At 46.1% G+C, this 24,576-nt stretch overlaps 1 protein-coding gene across 1 annotated transcript in view; it reads right to left on the bottom strand.

Moving 5' to 3' along the window:
* Positions 1-6,836, bottom strand: part of LOC138350900 (MAGE-like protein 2) — a 76,313-nt gene extending 69,477 nt beyond the window's left edge. The window contains exons 1-2 of the mRNA XM_069302357.1: positions 6,713-6,836; positions 6,283-6,491 (exon numbers count right to left, since the gene is read on the bottom strand). Coding sequence (XP_069158458.1) covers positions 6,283-6,491; positions 6,713-6,836 — 333 coding nt within the window. The remainder of the gene's footprint in view (positions 1-6,282; positions 6,492-6,712) is intronic.
* Positions 6,837-24,576: the final 17,740 nt, after the last annotated feature.

Genomic DNA, 24,576 nt, shown 5'->3' with positions numbered 1-24,576 from the left:
AGCCTACTGGGGCTCGTCCGGACCCCTAGCCTACTGGGGCTCGTCCGGGCCCCTAGCCTACTGGGGCTCGTCCGGGCCCCTAGCCTACTGGGGCTCGTCCGGGCCCCTAGCCTACTGGGGCTCGTCCGGGCCCCTAGGCCCGGTCTCACCTCCGTAATACGGCCGCTAGTCGCAGGATACTTTTTTTGAAACATTGACAAATATAAAAAATTGCGTCTTATACCCCGGCAAAAACGGTAAATGTTTTTTCAATCAGATTCTCCATGCCTTGTGATTTAGTTCATGTCTGTGTACGATATACAATTACAAACAATCAGAATGACAGTGTGGTCGCGTCCTTTATTATGTATTTTTTAAAATTAAATTTTTTATGTCATTTTAGAGGTTTTAAAATTAAAATCAGGATATTTCAATGATCATTTTAAGTTTAATTTCCTGAAAAAAAAATTGTACGAAAAAGATGATGGATATGACTATACTTATAAGAGGGAATGTTTGTTTGTTTTTCTATTAGTCTGTTTTTCTGTCCAAAGGTAGAGGCCAGACGCCGGAGGCTAGTCTCCCTCAAATTAGCAGAGGGAATGGTCTGGGGTATGGGATAAACACAGGCTAGTCGGGTCGCCAGAATGGTGAAGCTTGCGAGAGTCACATTCAGATCCTCCCCTACGACGGTCTGAGTGTCTGACCCTATATATACAGCTGGTATATAACCTGGGGCGAGATTCAAGAAAGCACTTACGCAAGCACTTACGAACGTGTACATCTTTCCTCAATCTTTGACGGCTTCGGTTACATTTATTAAACAGTTTACAAGCATGAAAACTTCCCAATCCACTGTTGTTATTGTTATAAACAGCCTCCTGGTGCCTCGGAGCTCATTAACTGTTTAATAATTGGAAACAAAGCCGCCAAAGATTGAGACAAGATGTACACGTTCGTAAGTGTTTGCGTAAGTGCTTTCGTGTATCTGGCCCCAGGATTCTAATCGGCCCACATATCTCAGTGTAAACATCCTTTCACCTTAATCTTGAACCGTTTACGTGTATATTTTCCCTGAGTTGAACTATTACTCCAAGTACTCCCAAACCACATGCAGTTGGTGCAGCTCGGCCTCCAAAGATTCCCCAACGTCAAGAAACTGTCGTACTAAAGTGCCCTTATCGTAACCAATCAGAGGACCCAAAACAGAAAACGAGACAGCTATGTCACTATCGCGAGCCGCTATCATTTTCTTGTATGGGAATTTTTGCCCTTAGGTAGAGTATATACGTCAAAATGCGACGTTCTATTATGAGGACGGGTTGTACGGTGTGGTTATACCCGTCCCCAGTTCTCGAGCCCTCTATCCTCCGATCTACAACTTGTAATAAAGTTGTTACATCTTGGTATAACGTTTTAATGACGTATTAAAACGTTGTTACAACTTGTTGGGTGTTAAAACTTGTTCGAACGTTGTAACAAGGTCGTAGTTTCGTCTTGTGTTTAGCGGGTTGGGCTAGGAGTCACGTGACCACCTCATGCCTGTGACACACCCTGTGACACTCCCTGTGACACTCCCTGTGACACTCCAGGTGTAGCGTAGGTGTCACCGGCACTCGGGGTTTGACCTGAAGCTGTGCATGGTCAGCTCTCTCCAGCCTGATACGGAAGTGTGATCTCTCACACACACACACACACACACACACACACACACACACACACACACACACACACACACACACACACACGACTCAACTCTCACCTGTTCTTATCATGCATCAGCATGTGTGGTATACGTGCTAGGGTGTATCATATATGTGTCAACATGTATCACGTAAGTCAGTAATGTAAGTATGTCACGTGACACATATACAATATATACATGGAGACGTGCCTTATTACACCCCTCGGTGTGTCTAACCCTTTAAGGATTTCCTTCTCCTTCGCTGCCAAGTGAGGGAAGTGCCCGCTTACTGGGGTTGAAACCCGGACTTTATTCATTTGTGTGGACCAAGTATTAGAGTGGAGTTAAATGAGGTTTTTAATGTTTCATATTGACATAAAATGCAAGAAAATTAGGAATACAATAATTATGTTACTTTCTGATTATATTTTGTGTGTGTGGATAGGCAGGCAGGAAGGTTACTCAGTTGGGTAAAATATTGAAGTTCTTGCGAGGCAGGATCAGGTATAACATTTGGGGTTTACGGCTCATGCTCGCTCATGATATCGAAAATTGGTTTACTGAGAATTATATAATATATATATATATATATATATGTAATAATTTCCCCTGTATTTTAATGTAAATTTATTCTCCAATTTTTGTAAATCGTTTATAGGTAAATAAGTATAACATTCAGGGTTTTCTAAAGCTCTTGTTCTGTACTACTGAAACACTTGTTCACTAAGAATTGTAATGTATAATTGCCTTGTAACACTTATGTATATGTAATTTATATTGTATTTTTTTAAATAAAGATAAAAAAAAAAATTCTATTTTTCTCACATAAATAAAGCATTGAATTTCGGCTTTCGCGCGAGGGCCCGGGACCCCAAGTCCCAGTCCCGCGATGATCTATTGCCTTCCATTGACCTGGGCTCTAGGAGACTCGAACCCAAGACCCCCAGAGATTTGCACGGAAGTGTGGGATGACAACTGACCGATGCCTTCTCGCCACATTCTCTCTCTCTCTCTCTCTCTCCCTCTCCCTCTCTCTCTCTCTCTCCCTCTCTCTCTCTCTCTCTCTCTCTCTCTCTCTCTCTCTCTCTCTCTCTCTCTCTCTCTCTCTCCCTCTCTCTCTGTGTCACACTGATGTCTCTCAAGCAAACACACTCAAAATTCTTCTTTGATTTACATAAGATTGAAATCTAACCCTTGTCCTCACAGCTTACTCTTTGCTCACTTTAAGACATTTTCATCTCTGCTCTGTTTATTTCTAGCAGTTATTCCTCTCCCAGATTTCCCTCTGACCTGATGCTGCTCCTCCTATTCCTGTTCAACCAATTTTGCCCAAAAAGCTTTCTTCTCTCGCCATTCATCTTGTTACCACCAGATGCTGCATCTTCTATTCATCCTCCTCACCCCAGAGGCTGCATCTTCTCCCTCCTCTTCATCCTCCTCACCTCAGAGGCTGCATCTTCTCCCTCCTCTTCATCCTCCTCACCTCAGATGCTGCATCTCCTCGTACCCACTGTGCATCACCCAAACTCTAAACTCTTATTGTCTGGGATCTCCGTGTTATTCCTGCTAACACACACATCACCAACACGCCTCTCACCAGCCCCCCCACAACACACACTCTATACATGCATATCCTCACTGATCAGCTCAGCAGCGCTTCTCTCAGACAACTGACTGTGCTCCCTTTTCAGTGTCCTACCACAGTGCCTGACCATACTTCATCCTGTCAGCTTCCTTGACCCCGGGTAACACCTACTCACAGGATACATATCTACTCTCTGCGCAAGGCTGTTTGCTTGTACAAAAGCTCTTTTATCACTTTTATGAATACCAAAATGTTCTTTTTTTCATTGTTCGGACCGCTAAAAAATGTTTTTTTCGAGTCGCTTGTATCTTGCCCTTTCTCTTCGGTAATTTGGTCGTCTGTCTTCCGCTCAAACCAAAAATTGCAATATCAGTGAGTTTCTCTTTTATTTTATTTCTCGGTCACATAACAAGTTGGGAGAAATATGGACGGAGATTAAATTGTGTTTGGTCCTTATGTGATCTCCGGCTGCCATTTGCACGTTCTTTCTGCCACACGTACAACAGAGAAAATGCACGTGAGGGACGTCTGGCCACACGTACAACTGGGAAATTGCACGTGAGGGACGTCTGGCCACACGTGCAACAGGGAAAATCAGATATTGCTAGTTCTTTATCAGTATGAAACTTGTACGTCCTTTCAGCCATACTGATAACAGGGAGAATTTAAACACCGAAACATCTGTCCACGTTGCAGACATTGCAAGCTCCTTATTTTCCAAGTGAAATAGTCTTAATGGTCCAATTATATGCCCAAATCATCATCAAAATGAAGGGCCATCAGGTTCACTACATATAATTCAAATAATGGTCACGGTAGTCAATTTGTCCTTATGCTAGGCTCGTTACAACAGCGGCCGACCCCCCCCCCTACTTCCTTCCAAGATGAAATCTTCACTTTTAACGCATTGTGTTTTGAAAATAGTTATTATCGTGTATACAGTAATATTATTACTGAGTCACACCCCAGAATGACTCGAACCCATACTGCTTGGAACACCCTGCAACTGGTGTACAGGACATCTTAACCACTCGACCATCACGACCGGACAAAAAAATGATGGTAGCCGAGGCTAATTCCCCATCATCCCGCCATGAAGTTATTTGATTAAATACTACGCCCAAGATCACCATCAGAGTGCCGGCGGGATGATGGGGAATTAGCCTTGGCTACCGTCATCTTTTGTCCGGTCGTGATGGTCAAGTGGTTAAGGGGTCCTGTACACCAGTTCCAGAGTGCTCCTGGCAGTATGGGTTCGAGTCACTTCTGGGGAATGAGTTGTCAGTTATATATATAATCTTTGGTTTTTAAATGTCGTTATGCTTCTCTCTCTCTCTCTCTCTCTCTCTCTCTCTCTCTCTCTCTCTCTCTCTCTCTCTCTCTCTCTCTCTCTCTCTCTCTCACTCTCTTTATCTCTTTTTTTCTGATATCCATTTCCTTCATGTCGACTCTTATTGGCGGTGTTATGTGGCTTTCTGTTCTCTCTTCCCATCCCTCTTTACGTTCTCTTGTTCCCTTGTTTGGTTTCTATCATCATGTCTATCTTCCCTTCCGTTTCATTCGTAATATTCTCCCCTCTGTCATTCTCACATCTCCCTGTCCTCCCATCCTTTCTTCTCTCTTCCATTTCATTCTTATACTTATCCATCCCCCACTCATCCTTGTTTTTACATCCCTTCTCATTCTTATCTATCCATCCCTTCCCGTTTTGGTTTCCCTCATTGATCCTTCCCATTTTCTCACTTTTCCTCATCTAAACTCGTCTCTTATCTTCCCTCATCCCTTACGTTTCTCTCGCGTCTCCTCTCACGTCTATGTATACTCTCACTCACACCTCTTCCTCACTCTTACGTCTCACTCTCACTTCTCAAGGGGAAGGGGGCGGAGTCGTGGCAGTGAGGGGGGAGGGGTTCAGTGCCAGGTGTCCTCCCCCCCCACCTCACTCATGGTTCTCACTTTATCCAACGTCTCCCCCTCTCACTTCCGCCTTTCGCCTCACTATCACTTCTCTTATTACCCTCATTAATCCTCCCCTCACCTTCACTACCTCCCCTCACCGTTATACCTATTCCCTTTACCATTTGCAGTCATCATTAATCACTCCTGCCCCCTCACCCTTACTCTTCTCCCTCACCCTTCACTACCCTCGTCCTCATCTCTCACTTTTCCCCTCACCCTCACTCCTCCCCTCACACTTAGCTACTCCCCTCGCCCTCACCCTTCGTTCTTTTCCTTACTTCAAACCCCTCGTTCTGTCCCTTACCCTTCCCCCTCACCTCACTACCTCCCTCACCTCACTCCTCCCCTCACCTCACTCCTCCCCTCACCTCACTCCTCCCCTCACCCCTCACGTCCGTAGCACCGCCGGACACGAACAAATGAAGCAAAGAACACCATTAAGGTTGCAGCTGGACCTGTGGAGGGGAGAGAGAGAGGGGAGAGAGAGAGAAAGAGGGGAGAGAGAGAAAGAGGGGAGAGAAAGGCAGAGGTCTCGAGGCCCATGGGAGGGAGGGCTGGGGAGAGGGAGGGATGGTAGAGGGCAGCATGGGAGTGAGGTAAGGATGGGAGGTAACCAGCTATAGGGAGAGTGGGAGGGAGGGAAGCCCACGTAAAGAGTGGAAGTGATGCTCATAGTCAGAAGGGAACTCAGAATCAAGATGAAGAAGAGCTGAGAAACTTCCCTTTCATTTTTTTCTTATTATGGAAGAGAAGACGTAAACATGTGAGGAAAGTGGAATGGGGGGGGGGAAAGCACATTTGCTGACGGAGAGTGAGACAGAAGATGTAAACTCACTGGGAATGGCCGTAAACTTACGAGTGAGACAGGTTGACGTTAACTCACATTGTGTAAATAGTCTATCTAGGATAAGTTGTGATTAAGATGATTTTAACTCAAGTGTATTCGTGTCGATCCAAGTGTGTGTGTGATTCTAGCGATCTTTACGTATACGATGCATGTAAGGGGGGGATAGAAATAGCCTAAGCTACTCTGTCCCCTTTGAGATATATTTCTTTCTTATCTCAATAAACATACTTGAACTTGAACTTGATCCATGTTGATCCGGACATTAACTTCTTGTTGTTGTTTAAAATTTGCTACCCGGAACGAAAAGTTCCAAGTAGCACGGGCTATGGTGAGCCCGTAGTTATGGACATTCAGTGTTGATCCATGTATGAAGTAAAAGTGATCACAAATCATGATGACAACTGTAACAGATTCCAAACGACGATTATGGAGTCTCCCTGGAAACACAAACCGTAACTGTCCCTATTTTCAGCTTGTTACAACTTGTAATAAAGTTGTTACATGTTAACTTAACGTGTTTATGACGTATTAGAACGTTGTTACAACTTGCTATATTGGTTGTTATAACTGGTTAGGTGTTAAAACTTGTTCGAACGTTGTACCAACGTCGTAGTTTCGGTGTGTGTTTGGGGGGCTGTCCTCAGGCTAAATCCATTACCATGAGAAGCCACACTTCGCTTCAAACCACCTGGATAGCTATGTAGATATCTGTGATGGTCAGAGAGCACATTACGGTTCCAGTAATAGTCTACTTGTAAATTGGCAAGTGAACCTTTGTTCATTCCGGGGATTATATCTCAAGTTATAAGTTTACTGTATTATAAATCGTTGGTTTAACTTTATAAAATATGTGCTGAAAACGTGCTCTTCGAAGTAGTTTTCTGTTTTCTGTAAAGAGAATTCACAGGTACATTCAAATAGTTTTCGAATACTATATTTCACATTATTGTTAATAAAGCACCGTATTAACGTAACCTAACGTAATGAAACCTAATCTAACCTAAATTAACCTTAACCTAAGTAACCTTAACCTAACTATGGATAGAGAGAGTAGATAATAACACTAATTATGCAATCGTTCTCAATCCATTCCCGTGAGCGGATTTCCTCCTTGAGGACAGGTTGGATTATGGGTTAAGCCTCAGCGTCTAGGCTCACGTGAGTGAAAAATACACAAGTGTAAAATCTCACCACAAAGACTTAAGATGTGGAGGCGTATGTGGGAGAGAGAGGGTTGAAGGGAAAGATGGAGGGAAGGAAGAAGGAGGGAAGGAAGAAGGAAGGAAGGAAGACTCATTCAACGAGAAGTGGGTGGCGAGGAAAGTATCTGCCCCTGAGGAACAGTGAGAAACGATCTTTCTCACTAGGAAAGTGAGGAAGGAAAGTGTATCTACCTGAGCGGAAGATAAACACTAAGATAATTATCCGGAGAAAGTTGTAATCAAGCCAGTGCGACTCTATGTAGCTCATGGTAAGGACAGACAGAGCTGGTCTTCGAGACTGCCGGATGGTGCCCAAAAGACCTCCACGGACCAGGACGGACATAGAGCTGGTCTTCGAGACTGAAGGATAGTGCCCAAAGACCCCCCAGTGACCAGCGGCGATGGAACTCCGACCCTTCATAGGCGTTGTGATTGGCTCCGAGATAGCGAGGAAGGGAAGCGGGCGATGGGAAGTGGTAGGAAAAAGGGTTGGTAACGGGTGATAGGAGAGAGGTAAACGAAAGGGATGGGTTGCGAGGGGGAAGGAGAGGGATAGGGAGAGAAAGATGTGATGAAAGAGGGGTGAGGGGACGACAGAGGGAGAGAGAGAGAGAGAGGGGAGGGGGGGGGGAACGATAGGAGACATTAATAAACACTGATCCCAGACCCTCTGTCATATAACACCCTCCTATGTTAATCCTCTGCCATGTTAATCCTCTGCCATGTTAATCCTCTCCCATGTTAATCTTCTCCCATGTTAATCCTCTCAAAGCTCTCTCCTCATTTATAATCATCGCTTTTATTATTATTATTATTATTATTATTATTATTATTATTATTATTATTATTATTATTATTATTATTATTATTTGTATTGAGAATATTATAATTACTTTTAAATATATTGCAAAAAAAATATACCTTGCGTTGGATATGAAGATTAGGACATTGAAGGGTCTAGTGGTTTATTCACTATGTTCGTGTTGATACTAGTGGTTCTCGTGTGGTGGTGATGACTGTATGCCTAGGTATGTCTGTCTGTCTGTCTGTCTGATTGTCTTCCAGCGCGTGATTATGAAGTGTGGGTATAACTGGTCAATTCTGACCATAGTTCAAGGTTACAGTTACTGGAACGTGACACACATGCTGTATTACGCGCTGTAATTTACTCATTGTGTATCTCCTTGCGAATCTCCTCTATATAGAGTGTTGTGTGTGCATGTACTACATATGTTTTGTAGGATAGAGCTGTTAGCTCTTGGATTCCACCTTTTCAACCGTAGGTTATCTGAGGTACTGACTCCCGGCCTATTTTCTCTATCATATACAATACAGCTACCTATTTACTGCTAGGTGAACAGAGCCATCAGATGCAAGAAACCTTGTCCAAATGTTTTTGTCTTGGCCTGGAATCGAATCCGGGTCGTTTGGAGTGTGAATCGCGAACGCTCACCACTCGACCCGGTTTCGTGGGAGTGTGTAATTACCTAAGTGTAGTTACAGGATGAGAGCTACGCGAGTGGTGTCCCGTCTTCCCAGTACTCTTTGTCGTATAACGCTTTGAAACTACTGAGGGCTTTGGCCTCCACCACCTTCTCACTTGTTCCAACCGTCTACCACTCTGTTCCACGAGTGTGTGTGTACTCACCTATTTGTACTTACGGGGTAGAGCTTTGGCTCTTTAGTCCTGCCTTGGGTGTGTGTGTGTGTGTGTAGTCACCTAGATGTACTCACCTAGCTGTGTTTGCGGGGGTTGAGCCCTGGTTCTTTGGTCCCGTCTCTCAACCGTCAATCAACAGGTGTACAGATTCCTGAGCCTATTGGGCTCTATCATATCTACACTTGAAACTGTGTATGGAGTCAGCCTCCATCACATCACTTCCTAATGCATTCCATTTGTCAACCACTCTGACACTAAAAAAGTTCTTTCTAATATCTCTGTGGCTCATTTGGGCACTCGGTTTCCACCTGTGTCCCCTTGTGCGTGTGCCCCTTGTGTTAAATAGCCTGTCTTTATCTACCCTATCAATTCCATTCAGAATCTTGAATGTGGTGATCATGTCCCCCCTAACTCTTCTGTCTTCCAGCGAACTGAGGTTTAATTCCCGTAGTCTCTCCTCGTAGCTCATACCTCTCAGCTCGGTTACTAGTCTGGTGGCAAACATTTGAACCTTTTCCAGTTTAGTCTTATCCTTGACTAGATATGGACTCCATGCTGGGGCTGCATACTCCAGAATTGGCCTGACATATGTGGTATACAAAGTTCTGAATGATTCTTTACACAAGTTTCTGAATGCCGTTCGTATGTTGGCCAGCCTGGCATATGCCGCTGATGTTATCCTCTTGATATGTGCTGCAGGAGACAGGTCTGGCGTGATATCAACCCCTAAGTCTTTTTCCTTCTCTGACTCCTGAAGAATTTCCTCTCCCAGATGATACCTTGTATCTGGCCTCCTGCTCCCTACACCTATCTTCATTACATTACATTTGGTTGGGTTAAACTCTAACAACCATTTGTTCGACCATTCCTTCAGCTTGTCTAGGTCTTCTTGAAGCCTCAAACAGTCCTCTTCTGTTTTAATCCTTCTCATAATTTTAGCATCGTCCGCAAACTTTGAGAGAAATGAATCGATACCCTCCGGGAGATCATTTACATATATCAGAAACAAGATAGGACCGAGTACAGAGCCCTGTGGGACTCAACTGGTGACTTCACGCCAATCGGAGGTCTCACCCCTCACCGTAACTCTGCTTCCTATTGCTTAGGTACTCCCTTATCCACTGGAGCACTGTCGTACGTCGTATATGTCGTACCTAGTAGCCAGAACGCACTTCTCGGCCTACTATACAAGGCCCGATGTGTGTGTGTGTGTGTGTGTGTGTGTGTGTGTGTGTGTGTGTGTGTGTGTGTGTGTGTGTGTGTGTGTGTGTGTGTGTGTGTGTGGTGTGTGGTGTGTGTGTGTGGTGTGTGTGTGTGTGTGGTGTGTGGTGTGTGTGTGTGGTGTGTGTGTGTGTGTGTGTGTGTGTGTGTGTGTGTGTGTGTGTGTGTGTGTGTGTGTGTGTGTGTGTGTGTGTGTTTGTGAACATGTCCGTTTCAGAATGCATTGGAATCTACATGTCAAAATACATATCTCAACCGCATGTATTCATTCTACCATGTGCATTTGTACAATAATGTATATGTGCTCAGGTGACATAATAACCCCCCAAAAATAGTAAATTTTTAAACACGTTTACAAGACGAATTCTTCACTCGGTTTGAACAATATGTTCACGACAAAAGTACTTTTTCAAGCAAGCTTTACGAACAACATGATCCAAGTCACCTTCATTGTTAACAGGACGATTGACAATATCACAATAATTGGTTAATTGGAGAAACAGTGGGTGTGGCTAGGTCATTTAGCAGACACTGAGTGCCACAAAGACTTCTATTTCATGTCATGCCCAACGTGAAGAAAAAGAAGAGGAATATAAGAAGAAATAGAATGGACGACCAAGCTTGGCCAAGCCTGGCCAAGCTTGGTCGTCTGGCTCAGCTGTGATTTGATCTAGTGGGCCAAGCCTAGTGCACCGTTTGAGCCTGAACCCTTGTTTCAGGTTGGTCCACTCCTGGTACTGGACCCCCTGTCTCAGGTTGGTCCAATCCTGGTACTGGACCCCCTGTTTCAGGTTGGTCCAATCCTGGTACTGGACCCCCTGTCTCAGGTTGGTCCACTCCTGGCACTGGACCCCCTGTCTCAGGTTGGTCCACTCCTGGTACTGGACCCCCTGTCTCAGGTTGGTCCACTCCTGGTACTGGACCCCCTGTCTCAGGTTGGTTCACTCCTGGTACTGGACCCCCTGTCTCAGGTTGGTCCACTCCTGGTACTGGACCCCCTGTCTCAGGTTGGTCCACTCTACACCTGGTCCACTTGTCTTTCCGGATCCTCTGATCAAGCACAATCCGTAGTGTACTCCTATAGTCAATGGTGCATCGTGATCTGCTCTACTACATCGTGTGTTCGTGGACCACCACGGCCCACTGGTCCACCACGGCCCACTGGTCCACCACGGCCCACTGGTCCACCACGGCCCACTGGTCCACCACGGCCCACTGGTCCACCACGGCCCACTGGTCAGCCAAGGCCCATTGGACCACTATTTCCCGATGGACAATTGTACTCCCTGATCAACCATGATCTTGTGGTCCAAACTGACCCATTAGTCACTCGTGGCCTCGTCCACGCGCCCAGAATAGATAACATCAACATTACATTAGTGCAATTATTGAATTGAGAATGTAAGGGAAGGGAAATACGACCTTTGCCACAACAATATAAGAACAATAGCTGTACCACACACACATTTTATATATTATATAATATATTATATATATATTACTTTTTGGCGAACATGAAATTGACTCGCGAGAAGGCGTCCAACAGGGTGACCCCCTTGCTCCTCTCCTTTTCTGCTTAGTCATCAAACAAGTCACAGAGGTCCTGTCCAGCGAGCTTAACGTCTGGTTCTTGGATGATGGTACCCTAGCTAGTTTCCAAGACTCCCTCCTGGAGGACATCAGAAAAATCCAGGGGCAAGGTGCAGTTTTAGGCCTCACCCTGAACCCTTCTAAATGTGAAATAATATGTTCCAACCAGGGCATCGTAGAGAGAATAGAGGGTCTTCTGCCAAATATCCATAAAACTAAACCTGAAGACAGCACACGTCTAGGAGCTCCCCTGGGGTTGAAAGCCATCGATGAGGTCCTTGATAAGAAAATCGCCGACCTTAAGAGGATGGATGGGAGGATTGAGGATATTGATGCTCATGATGCACTCTACCTCATCACCAGATGTCTGTCCCTCCCCAGGTTAACCTACTTTCTGAGGTGTTCACCATCTTACAGTAGCCAAAAACTAAGTGAGTATGACCGGTTACTGAAATCAATGCTAGAAAAAGCCCTTAACCTCTCTCTCGATGACCTACAGTGGAAACAAGCCTCTCTTCCTGTAAGACTAGGGGGCCTCGGAGTTCGAACAGCAACGCAAATCACTGTTCCAGCCTTCCTGTCCTCCTTTTCAGCATCCGACGACCTTGTGAAGGAAATTCTACCTGCCCACTTACATCAGCTGGCAGGTGTACATGATCCCAATTTTACACGCTGTGCCACAGAGTGGGCCTCTCGTGCAGGCCAATCACCTCAACCACCATCCCCAAAAGCCCACAAGCAATCCAGCTGGGATGGCCCCATTGTAGACCATGTTGCTGCAGAGTGCCTGGGTGCTGCAACAACACAACACGACATTGCTCGCCTCACAGCAGTAGCAGCACCACATGCAGGGGATTTCCTGTTAGCAACCCCAATGTCGCCAACTGGCACGCGTCTCACACCACACGCCCTCCGAATTGCTGTGGCCCTCCGCCTTGCTGCCCCAATCCACACCAGATATAGGGGTATTTGCGGCGAGGTAGTGGCTGACAGGTACGGCCACCATGGCCTACTCTGCCAAAGCACAGGGGGATGGCACTCGAGGCACAGTGAAGTTAACGACATCATCAAGAGGAGCCTCACCACAGCTGGATGCCCAGCTGAAATAGAGCCCCGTTACCTAACGCCCCGTAACTCTGATGCTCTTATTGGTCGCCCGGATGGTATCACAGTGAACCCCTGGAAGAATGGCAAGCAGTTGGTATGGGACTACACGTGCGTATCAACCCTCGCTAACGCCTACATTAACCTCAGTGTTGCACAACCAGGTGGCGCTGCCACCCACAGGGAAGCAGCCAAATCCTGTAAGTATAGAGAACTGGATCACCACTACAATTTTGTCCCCATTGCTTCTGAGACACTCGGCGCCTGGGGTAAAAGTGCTACCAGTTTTTTGAAGGAACTGGGTTCTAGGCTCATTGAAACGACAAGGGACCCAAGAGCTGCAAGCTTTCTTTTCCAGCGCCTCAGTGTGGCGATACAGAGGGGAAATGCGCACTGCATCCAGGGTTCCTGCCCGCCATCTGAGGAGCTGGAGGAACTCGACAACCTATGATAACCATCTTTGTAACCCATATGTAACTCCTTTCTTGTAACAAAGTTCAAATAAACTAAATATATACGTGTACATACAAAAGAATGGGGGTGGTAGGAGAAGATAATATTAGTGTTCAGTGAGAAACCACAAGGTCTCCTCTGAATACTTTTTATTTTCTTCTCCGAGGCTATGGGTCCCCACATTGGCACCAGAGGTGGTACCCTCACAATCTTTTCATATTATATTATATATTATATATATATATATATAAATATATATATATATATATATATAATCTCGATCCGTCATGAAATATATTGTTATGACATAATGTCTCTGTTCATCATATATTAGGAATCTAACATAACGTAGTTATTTCCCGCTGACAATTATTTTGATATTTATTCACTATTTCTGTGGAGCTCAGCATAATTTGGTGCGTGAGAAGGGGCGAGAAGTGTCACTCAAGCGGCCTTTAATCTCATCAACACAAAGTAACTCGCGTTGAATCTAATTTGCTGGATATTATCTTGATCCCCCTGTCAGGCCAAATGGCGCCTCTTGTCCCTTCTGATGATCCTCCAGACCTTCACTACCCTCCCCTCTCACCTCCCTCCTCTATCCTTCGCTCCCTCCTCTATCCTTCCCTCCCTCACGCTTCTCCTTCACTGCTTCTCTCTCCTCTTCCCTCCCTATTCCCCCTCTGCGCGCTCCCCCAGTCGGCAACCAGGAGTGTAAAGCTGGGTAATGCAGGCAATCGCTCCATCTGCTGTGACTAGTGAAAAATTGCCTCCTTTGTGGTAAATGTCTGCGTGGTGTTTGTGGGAGGATGAGGAGCGCCTTGTGTGTGGTGTGGGTTTTCGAGAGCGTTCAGTACTTGATGTGTGTTTTTTGTGCTAGTTGGGTGTTTGGGTGCTTCGTGTGTACTCACTTATTTGTACTCATTTATTTGTGCTTGCGGGGGTTGAGCTTTGGCTTTTTGGTCCCGCCTCTCAACTGTCAATCAATTGGTGTATAGATTCCTGAGCCTACTGGGCTCTGTCATATCAACATTTGAAACTGTATGGAGTCAGCCTCCACCACATCACTGCCTAATGCATTCCATCCGTTAACTACTCTGACACTGAAAAAGTTTCTTCTAACGTCCTTGTGGCTCATGTGGGTATTCAGTTTCAACCTGTGTCCCCTTGTTCGCGTCCCACCAGTGTTGAATATCCACCAGTATCCTTGTTTACCCGGTCGATTCCCTTGAAAATTTTGTAGGTTGTGATCATGTCTCCCCTTACTCTTCTGTCTTCCAATGTCGTAAGGTGCATTTCCCACAGCCTTTCCTCGTAACTCATGCCTCTCAGTTCTGGGACTAGTCTAGTGGCATACCTTTGAACTTTTTCCAGCTTCGTTTTGTGCTTGACAAGGTACGGGCTCCATGCTGGGGCCGCATACTCCAGGATTGGTCTTACATATGTGGTATACAAGATTCTGAATGATTCCTTACACAGGTTCCTGAACGCTGTTCTGATGTTAGCCAGCCTCGCATATGCCGCCGACGTTATTCTTTTTATGTGGGCTTCAGGAGACAGGTTTGGTGTTATATCAACTCCTAGATCTTTCTCTCTGTCCGTTTCATTAAGTACTTCATCTCCTATTCTGTATCCTGTGTCTGGCCTCCTGTTTCCACTGCCTAGTTTCATTACTTTGCATTTGCTTGGGTTGAACTTCAACAGCCATTTGTTGGACCATTCACTCAGTCTGTCTAGATCATCTTGTAGCCTCTTACTATCATCCTCTGTTTCAATCCATCTCATAATTTTTGCATCATCGGCAAAGATTGAGAGAAACGTGTGTGTGTGTGTGTGTGTGTGTGTGTGTGTGTGTGTGTGTGTGTGTGTGTGTGTGTGTGTGTGTGTGTGCGTGCGTGCGTGCGTGCGTGCGTATTCACCTAGTTGTATTCACCTAGTTGTGGTTGCGGGGGTTGAGCTCTGCTCTTTCGGCCCGCCTCTCAACTGTGAATCAACTGTTTCTACTACTACTACTTTTTTTTCACACCACACAGACCCCAGGAAGCAGCCCGTGTCAGCTGACTAACTCCCAGGTACCTGTTTACTGCTAGGTAACAGGGGCATTCAGAGTGAAAGAAACTGTGCCCATTTGTTTCTGCCTGGTGCGGGAATCGAACCCGCGCCACAGAATTACGAGTACTGCGCGCTATCCACGAGGCTACCAGGCCTATGTGTGTGTGTGTGTGTGTGTGTGTGTGTGTGTGTGTGTGTGTAGGGCTGTGGTATTTGGCGTGTGTGTATAGGTGTGTGCATGGGGCTTGAGGAGTGACCTGTATGCCTAGCAGAGGGTGCTGTGGTTGATGGTGTGTGGCGTGGTCATGACACTCTCACTATGACGGGCTTGGACCCACGCCTTTACATGCAGCTCCACAACCTCGCTTCAGCAAGCTCAACAAGACTCGATCAATAATATATTGGTAGATTTCTCACCTACCTGAAATGGCGCAGTAATGCGTCACTTTCCGTACGGTGCGTCACTGTAAACACCATACAAATCCATAATTAGATGTTAAGATAGACTTTCCCTCCCTGTTGGGGGAGGATGGAGGGGGGGGGGAGGGGGTATGCAACCGGAATTACGTTTTCTGTAAAGCGTAATGTTGATTGAGAGCAAATGCCATCTCTACCTCTTCGACGCTCTGGCTCTCTGTGACTCGAGTTCGATCCCCGTTGGAGAAGTAATGTTTCAAATTTCGTTACATATGTTTTTTCAGAGCATATATGTTAACCAGATTCTTATAAAGGCTTAATATACACATGTTTCTGAAGTATAACCAAGTATTTATCAGCATATGTCAGTTCTCAACATGCTACGAGGTCTCCGCCGGCCTGAAAAGACAAAAAAAACTGGTGGAGTGGTGACTTGGTAAACCACTTAAAAACCCTCCAAGTGGTTTACAAACATCCGACCAGGTGTTCTAGGTACACCTGTTTGTCACACTCACACCTCGATGATGACTCCATACCCATGAATGGGTTGACTGGTAAATACTTGCGATCCATACAGTGTGAATGTATAATTGCCTTGTAAAACTTATGTATATGTGATTTATATTGTATTTTCTTAAATAAAGATAAAAAAAAAATGGGTAAAGTACCCTGGCTGTAGACCCATAGTCCAGCAGAGAGCTCCTTCTCCCCGCCCCCCCTCCTCTTCCCCCACCCACCACCCAACATTGTGCACAATCACCACGTCGACCATCAACAATCACCAACCGCCGTCAAAAACCCACCTCTCCGATTGTTCCGGATGTGTTCGGACGTCATCAGTTGTATAAACCGTTTTCATTCATAAACAGAGGGGGGGGGGGAGTGGATTACCGAGTTTGGGTCCTCATATGCGAGGACGGTCTGAAAACGGTTCACACACGCCGGTCGGCCGAGCGGACAGCACGCTGGACTTGTGATCCTGTGGTCCTGGGTTCGATCCCAGGCGCCGGCGAGAAACATTGGGCAGAGTTTCTTTCACCCTATGCCCCTGTTACCTAGCAGTAAAATAGGTACCTGGGTGTTAGTCAGCTGTCACGGGCTGCTTCCTGGGGGTGGAGGCCTGGTCGAGGACCGGGCCGCGGGGACACTAAAATGCCCCGAAATCATCTCAAGATAACCTCAAGATAACGACTCACAACTGATGACGTCCGAACACTTCCGGAACAAGTGCCTCGCTGACGGCTTTTGTTCTAACCACAACGCTGTAAATGCTTCACCCACGTACTACAAATACAAATAATCGCCGACAGAACCTAAACACATAACCTAACCTAACCTAACCTAACCTAACCTAACCAATGCCTAAATATGCACAGAATGCTAATATATAACAATATTTAATTTATATTTACGGAAATTTTTATTCTGAATGAACAGCATCTAAATATTTATGAGTGCGTCTTTGGGGGTCGACCTCTGGATGGAATGGACTTGGTCTGAGACGGGTTGCTGAATGAAACCAGAACACCTGCACCAGCTGGCTGCTCCACTGCTCCCTCCCCCCCCCCCTATATGAGATCATCCATAAAATAACAAAGAAATAGTGGCAGATTCCACCCCCTCACCCCCTTCGACCCCCAAGAAAGGCAGTCTAGGTAATTATAAAGCGAACACCAGTACAATGAAAATAGAAGATCGAGCCATTCACATCCCCAGATAGTGTGGATGGTGAGCGAACCAAGAGTATATGGGGCTGGGAGGAGGGGGGGGGTCTGGGGCTGGGAGGAGGAGGAGAGGGGGGAAGTCTGGGGCTGAGGGGGGAAGGAAGGGAGGGAGAAGGGTGTGAGAGAGCGAGACAGAGGCTATCGTGTCATGCATTGCTATCTGTGTGCAACAAATAGAGCGGCGGTGTTTCTCACGTGTGTGTGTTGTGTTGTGCTCGGGGTGGGTGAGGGAGGTCAGGCAAGGAGTGGCCGAGGGGATATGTGTTGTCAAAGTCGTATATGGTGATACTGGCTCGCCGCTGGAAGACCGGGTGAGGGAGAGGGAGAGGGAGAGGGTGAGGGAGAGGGAGAGGGAGAGGGAGAGGGAGAGGGAGAGGGTGAGGGAGAGGGTGAGGGAGAGAGGTGAAGGAAGATCCTGGGCAGGATGGAAAGCTAAACTACTTATAAGGTAGTTCGGTGAATGAACACACTAACTATACGTGAATTTAACTTTCCGTCCCCCGCTCGATTTAAGCTTGCAATTTTTGTTTTTATTTTAATGTGGTTTCCCCATGAAACTGCGTGGTCTGCACTCTAGAGGACACACTTAACACACTTAACAGATGGAATGCACTAGGAAGTGATGTGGTGGAGGCTGACTCCATACACAGTTTCAAATGTAAATATGACAGACCCCAGTAGGCTCAGGAATCTGTACAACAGTTGATTGACAGTTGAGAGGCGGGACCAAAGAGTCAAAGCTCAACCCTCGCAAGCACAAATAGGTGAGTACTTAAACAACACTTACTCAGTCATTTTCTTCACATGACTATGTAAGATAAGCTTTCAAAGTGAGAATAATGAAATCGTGAACGCAATGCCACGGAAACTGTGATTTTAAATAGACATGAAAACCACTTAAGTTACTAGAATGGGAGAACACGTTATCATGCTGGGAGCACAGTTTACCATGCTGGGAGCACAGTTTACCATGCTGGGAGTACAGTTTACCATGCTGGGAGTACAGTTTACCATGCTGGGATTACAGTTTACCATGCTGGGAGTACAGTTTACCAGGCTGGGAGTACAGTTTACCAGGCCGGGAGTACAGTTTACCATGCTGGGATCACAGTTTACAATGCTGGGAGTACAGTTTACCATGCTGGGAGTACAGTTTACCAGGCTGGGAGTACAGTTTACCATGCTGGGAGTACAGTTTACCATGCTGGGAGCACAGTTTACCATGCTGGGAGTACAGTTCACCATGCTGGGAGTACAGTTTACCATGCTGGGAGTACAGTTTACCATGCTGGGAGTACAGTTTACCATGCTGGGAGCACAGTTTACCATGCTGGGAGCACAGTTTACCATGCTGGGAGTGCAGTTTACCATGCTGGGAGCACAGTTTACCAGGCTGGGAGTACAGTTTACCATGCTGGGAGTACAGTTTACCATGCTGGGAGCACAGTTTACCATGCTGGGAGCACAGTTTACCAGGCTGGAAGTACAGTTTACCAGGCTGGGAGTACAAGTTACCAGGCTGGGAGTACAAGTTACCAGGCTGGGAGCACAGTTTACCAGGCTGGGAGTACAGTTTACCAGGCTGGGAGTACAGTTTTCCAGGCTGGGAGTACAAGTTACCAGGCTGGGAGTACAGTTTACCAGGCTGAGAGTACAGTTTACCAGGCTGGGAATACAGTTTACCAGGCTGGGAATACAGTTTACCAGGCTGGGAGTACAGTTTACCAGGCTGGGAGTACACGTTACCAGGCTGGGAGTACAGTTTACCAGGCTGGGAGTACAGTTTACCTGGCTGGGAGTACAGTTTACCAGGCTGGGAGTACAGTTTACCAGGCTGGGAATACAGTTTACCAGGCTGGAAGTACAGTTTACCAGGCTGGGAGTACAGTTTACCAGGCTGGGAGTACAGTTTACAAGGTTGGGAGTACAGTTTACCTGGATGAGAATACAGTTTACCAGGCTGGGAGTACAGTTTACCAGGCTGGGAGTACAGTTTACCAGGCTGGGAGTACACGTTACCAGGATGAGAATACAGTTTACCAGGCTTGGAATACAGTTTACCAGGCTTGAAATACAGTTTACCAGGCTAAGTGTACACTACTAGCGATAATATCGGGGTTTAATAGCAGGCGGTCTAAGATGCAGACTATAATAGCGTATAATTCCGGCAATGGTTGACTATAGTCACTCCAGGTAAACCACTCCTTATACCTTCTCCAAATTCTTATGTCTTGTTCTACACCTTTCAGACACCCACACCTTGCAAGACTTGTCTCACCTACCGCTCTCTCTCGCTCGCTCGCTCTCTCGCTCGCTCTCTCGCTCGCTCGCTCTCTCGCTCTCTCGCTCTCTCGCTCTCTCGCTCTCTCGCTCGCTCGCTCTCTCGCTCTCTTGCTCTCTCGCTCTCTCGCTCACTCGCTCTCTCGCTCTCTCGCTCTCTCGCTCTCTCGCTCCCTCGCTCTCTCGCTCCCTTGCTCCCTCGCTCCCTCGCTCGCTCGCTCTCTCGCTCTCTCGCTCTCTCGCTCTCTCGCTCTCTCGCTCTCTCGCTCTCTCGCTCTCTCGCTCGCTCGCTCTCTCGCTCTCTTGCTCTCTCGCTCTCTCGCTCTCTCGCTCGCTCGCTCTCTCGCTCTCTCGCTCGCTCGCTCTCTCGCTCTCTCGCTCCCTCGCTCCCTCGCTCTCTCGCTCCCTCGCTCCCTCGCTCCCTCGCTCTCTCGCTCTCTCGCTCTCTCGCTCCCTCGCTCCCTCGCTCCCTCGCTCTCCCACTCCCTCTCCCTCTCTCACCTTCATTCCTCGCTATTCTTCCACCAGAGTTAGGCAGCACAGATACAACGAATCTTAAGGGTGTGTGTAAATAGGTTTTCCAGAATCCTGTGATTATTGGGAGTCTGAAGTCCTGTGAATGTTGGATTTCCCAAGTCCAGGGAGTGACCTAATATAGTGACTCCGGTCTAATTAAGTCAGGTTTATACCACCTTATGGGGCATAAGGTGTATGGGGCATAAGGTGTATGGGGCATAAGGTGTATGGGGCATAAGGTGTATGGGGCATAAGGTGTATGGGGCATAAGGTGTATGGGGCATAAGGTGTATGGGGCATAAGGTGTATGGGGCATAAGGTGTATGGGGCATAAGGTGTATGGGGCATAAGGTGTATGGGGCATAAGGTGTATGGGGCATAAGGTGTATGGGGCATAAGGTGTATGGGGCATAAGGTGTATGGGGCATAAGGTGTATGGGGCATAAGGTGTATGGGGCATAAGGTGTATGGGGCATAAGGTGTATGGGGCATAAGGTGTATGGGGCATAAGGTGTATGGGGCATAAGGTGTATGGGGCATAAGGTGTATGGGGCATAATAAAAGCGTTTATTAGCATTTCTTGTACTACCTGTTGCTATAATTGAACTATACCGACGTTGTGGAGGCTGGTCGCATGTAAGCTTGTAGCTGTGGTGTTTACTTAAGACTGCTGCCCTAACACCCCTCCCCCCTTAACGATGAGTACAGAGTTCAAGTCTATAGTTCTTCATGCCCAGTTGTGGGCATGAACAAGCTTCATGCCCTCAAGCTTCAGGCTTGTTGTACCCCGTGAAGAAAATCCTGCCCGCTCCTAATCGTTTCCTGGGTCCCTATCTCTGCTCTCCTGGTTAATTAGAGTCGATCACTATAGACTTTAATCTCTGAAATCTTGGGCGATAAGAAAGGATAACCTGATAGCTTACATCTGATTGGCTGAAGTAGACGCAGACCTAGTTACGTCTACATCTCGAAGAACAGCGGAGCAGCAGTTTTGCTAAAAATATATATTATGAAAGAAGAGATGAATTCATTACGATCAAATGGCCTGAAATATCCTATATCTATCCCCTAAAGCAGCTACGGGCTCACCATAGCCCGTGCTACTTGGAACTTTTTGTTCCAGGTAGCGAATCTTAAACAACAACCTAAAGCAGCAGATATTGTTGCTACAATGATCCAGATGGTAATGAGAGCATCCACAGTGCTCTGGAATAAGGGGGAAATGACCAACAAGCTGTTCGAAGCTTACATACACTTGATAGAATGAATCCTGGGACTATGCTGAATCATGGAACTACGAAGAATCCTGAAAGAATACTGGACGAATCCTGAGATTATGGCGAATCTTTGTAGAATACAGAATGAATCCTGAGACTATGATGATTTCTGAGAGATAACATTGCGAATCCCGTATGTATCACGAATTTTGAGACTTCACGAATCTGGGGAGAATACAGGACAATTGCTGGTAAAATACAGCAAGAATCGTGAGAAAATATATAGCAGTAACAAAGACATTACTTACAAATACTAATACAATAGTACTTACAAATAACTTTTGTGAGATTTAAATATTCTACGAAAATGTTTCAGCAAGAATATATAGAAATATAAATGTTATTTTTTTGTTTTCGTCCTCCTGTATATCACCCTGACCCAAGCACACACACACACACACACACACACACACACACACACACACACACACACACACACACACACACACACACACACACACACAATGCTTGGTAAATGCTAATCAATGGTTATCGCTGGACATTTCTCATCCAGATCCACATAGCCTAAGTGCTTAATATATGCATGGAGGTGTAACTTATCTTCCTTTCGATCCGAATTTTCCACGTTATCGGCTGGTGAGAAAATTGGAAGGATTCAGCAAGTGGTCAAAGTTGTGAAATATGACCACTTTCCCACACACATCCTCGGCCTTAACCCGTCTCCCCGAACCCTATGGCTTCCTCCCCCATTATAATAGAGCTTTACCCCCTTGATGCATAGCTGGCCCCACTCCTCCCCCTTCATGTGGAAGGGAGGGAGGGGGCGGCGACGTCCCTCTCCCTTCATCTAGGCTTTCACCCTCTTCAATATTATAGATTTACCCCGCGCTAAACTCCCTTATCTATGGACGATTTTCATGTTCCCTTCATAGTCGTTTTTCTTGTTGGAAAATGAGTTTTTGGTCCGTATCGTTGATGAATACTAATGGTGGTATAGCTGGTGATTGTATAAATTACGTATTAGGCGTGAGCTTCAGTTATCATAAAGTTGATTTGGTATTGATTGTGTTTTGTATTTAGGTGAAGTTAGGTGTGAATTATGTATTGGGTAGTGTGGTAACTTGTGTGGTATATAGTTTTTTTATATAGCGTTTCTGCCCGAAACGCTTTGCGTAATAGTGGCTTTAGGCATTGTATGTACTAGCTCTATCTATAAAGCCAGCAAACTTTGTAAAATCTCTTTATGTATGTACCTTTACCTAAATAAAATTATTATTATTATTATTATTATTATTATTATTATTATAGTTCTAGGCCTTGAGTTAATCTGGGATGGCTCGTTGGGTCTAATCTAGTTCAGCTGTTATAACGAAAAGACACATTATTTGTTTATATCCACCTCTCGTTCATCTGCCGTCTCTCTCTCTCTCTCTCTCTCTCTCTCTCTCTCTCTCTCTCTCTCTCTCTCTCTCTCTCTCTCTTCCTTCCTTTCTCCTTTTCTCTTGCTCTCTTCCTCCCTCCCTCCTTCCTCCTGCTCTCTTTTCCTCCCTCCCTCCCTCCCTCCCTCCATCCATCCATCCGTCCTACTTGCTACCTCTTCGTTCACTTCCTTCCTTCCTTCATCCGTGTCTCTATTCCCTCACGGGTCAAGCCAATAGATCGCGCAAGTTCGCCAACTAATTTTGCACGTATACACAAACACTCACACGCACATTCACACTCAGTCTCCCTGTCACACACACACACACACACCCACCCACCCAGTGTGTGTGTCTGTCATCCTGTAACTACACTTAGGTAATTACACACACACACACACAAACACGCTCACAGATACCTGTAGGGGGCCTATGGCTGAGTGGACAGCGCTTGGGACTCGAAATCCTAGGGGCCTGGTTCGATCCCCGGCGATGACGGAAAACAAATGGGCAGAGTTTCTTACACCTCCTGATGCGCTGTTACCTAGCGGTAAATAGGTACCTGGGAGTTAGACAGCTGTTACGGCCTACTTCCTGGGTGTGTGTGTGGGGAAAAAAAAGTTGATTAGTTGAAAGTTGAGAGGTGGGCCGTAAGAGCAGAGCTCAACCCCCGCAAGCACAACTAGGTGAATACATACAAGTACTTGAAAGAATAATCAGATTAAGACTGGGCACACACTTAGAGAAAATTAGGTATGTAAACAAACACCAACATGGGTTCAGGGAAGGGAAATCATGCCTAACAAACCTTCTAGAATTTTACGATAAAGTAACAAGAATAAGGAAGGACAGGGAAGGATGGACACACTACATATTTCTGGACTGCCAAAAAGCCTTTGACACAGTACCGCACAGGAGACTGCTATTTAAACAGGCAGGAGCCAGAAAGTTACAGTCCGGGGCGAGAAGTCAGACTGGCGAACAATATCTAGTGGAGTACCTCAAGGACCGGTGCTGGGATCAGCTCTATTTCTAATATAAGTTAACGGCATGCCTACAGGAGTCGAGTCCTATATGTCGATGTTCGCTAATAGTCCTATAGGTCGATGCTCGCTGATGACGCGAAATTAATAAGACGAGTTGTAACAGATGAGGATTTTAAGATACTCCAAGAGGACTTGAACATGCTGCAGAGATGGTCAAACAAATGGCTACTAAATTTCAACACGAGCAAGTGTAAAGTTATGGAAATGGGACTAGGTGACAGGAGATCAAAGAATCAGTACACAATGAAGGGAAACTACCTTCCTGTGACGATTCGAGAAAGGGACCTGGGAGTGGACGTGACACTAAATCTAACTCATGAGGCACATATAAATCGGATAACGACGCAGCGTACTCTACACTAGCAAAAGTTAGAACGTCATTCAGAAACCTAAATAAGGAGGCATTCAGAGCGCTTTACACTGCCTACGTGAGACCAGTCTTAGAGTATGCAGCCCCATCATGGAACCCCCACCTAAAGAAACACATTAGGAAATTGGAAAAGGTTAACAAATTTGCGACGAGGCTAGTCCCAGAGTTGTATGGAATAGAATATGAAGAACGCCTGAAAGAACCGAACCTGACGACGTTAGAAAAAATGGA

The sequence above is a fragment of the Procambarus clarkii genome, chromosome 47 (genome assembly GCF_040958095.1).
Source record: "Procambarus clarkii isolate CNS0578487 chromosome 47, FALCON_Pclarkii_2.0, whole genome shotgun sequence".
NCBI lineage: Eukaryota > Metazoa > Arthropoda > Malacostraca > Decapoda > Cambaridae > Procambarus > Procambarus clarkii.
This window is presented reverse-complemented; position numbering and strand designations above follow the sequence as displayed.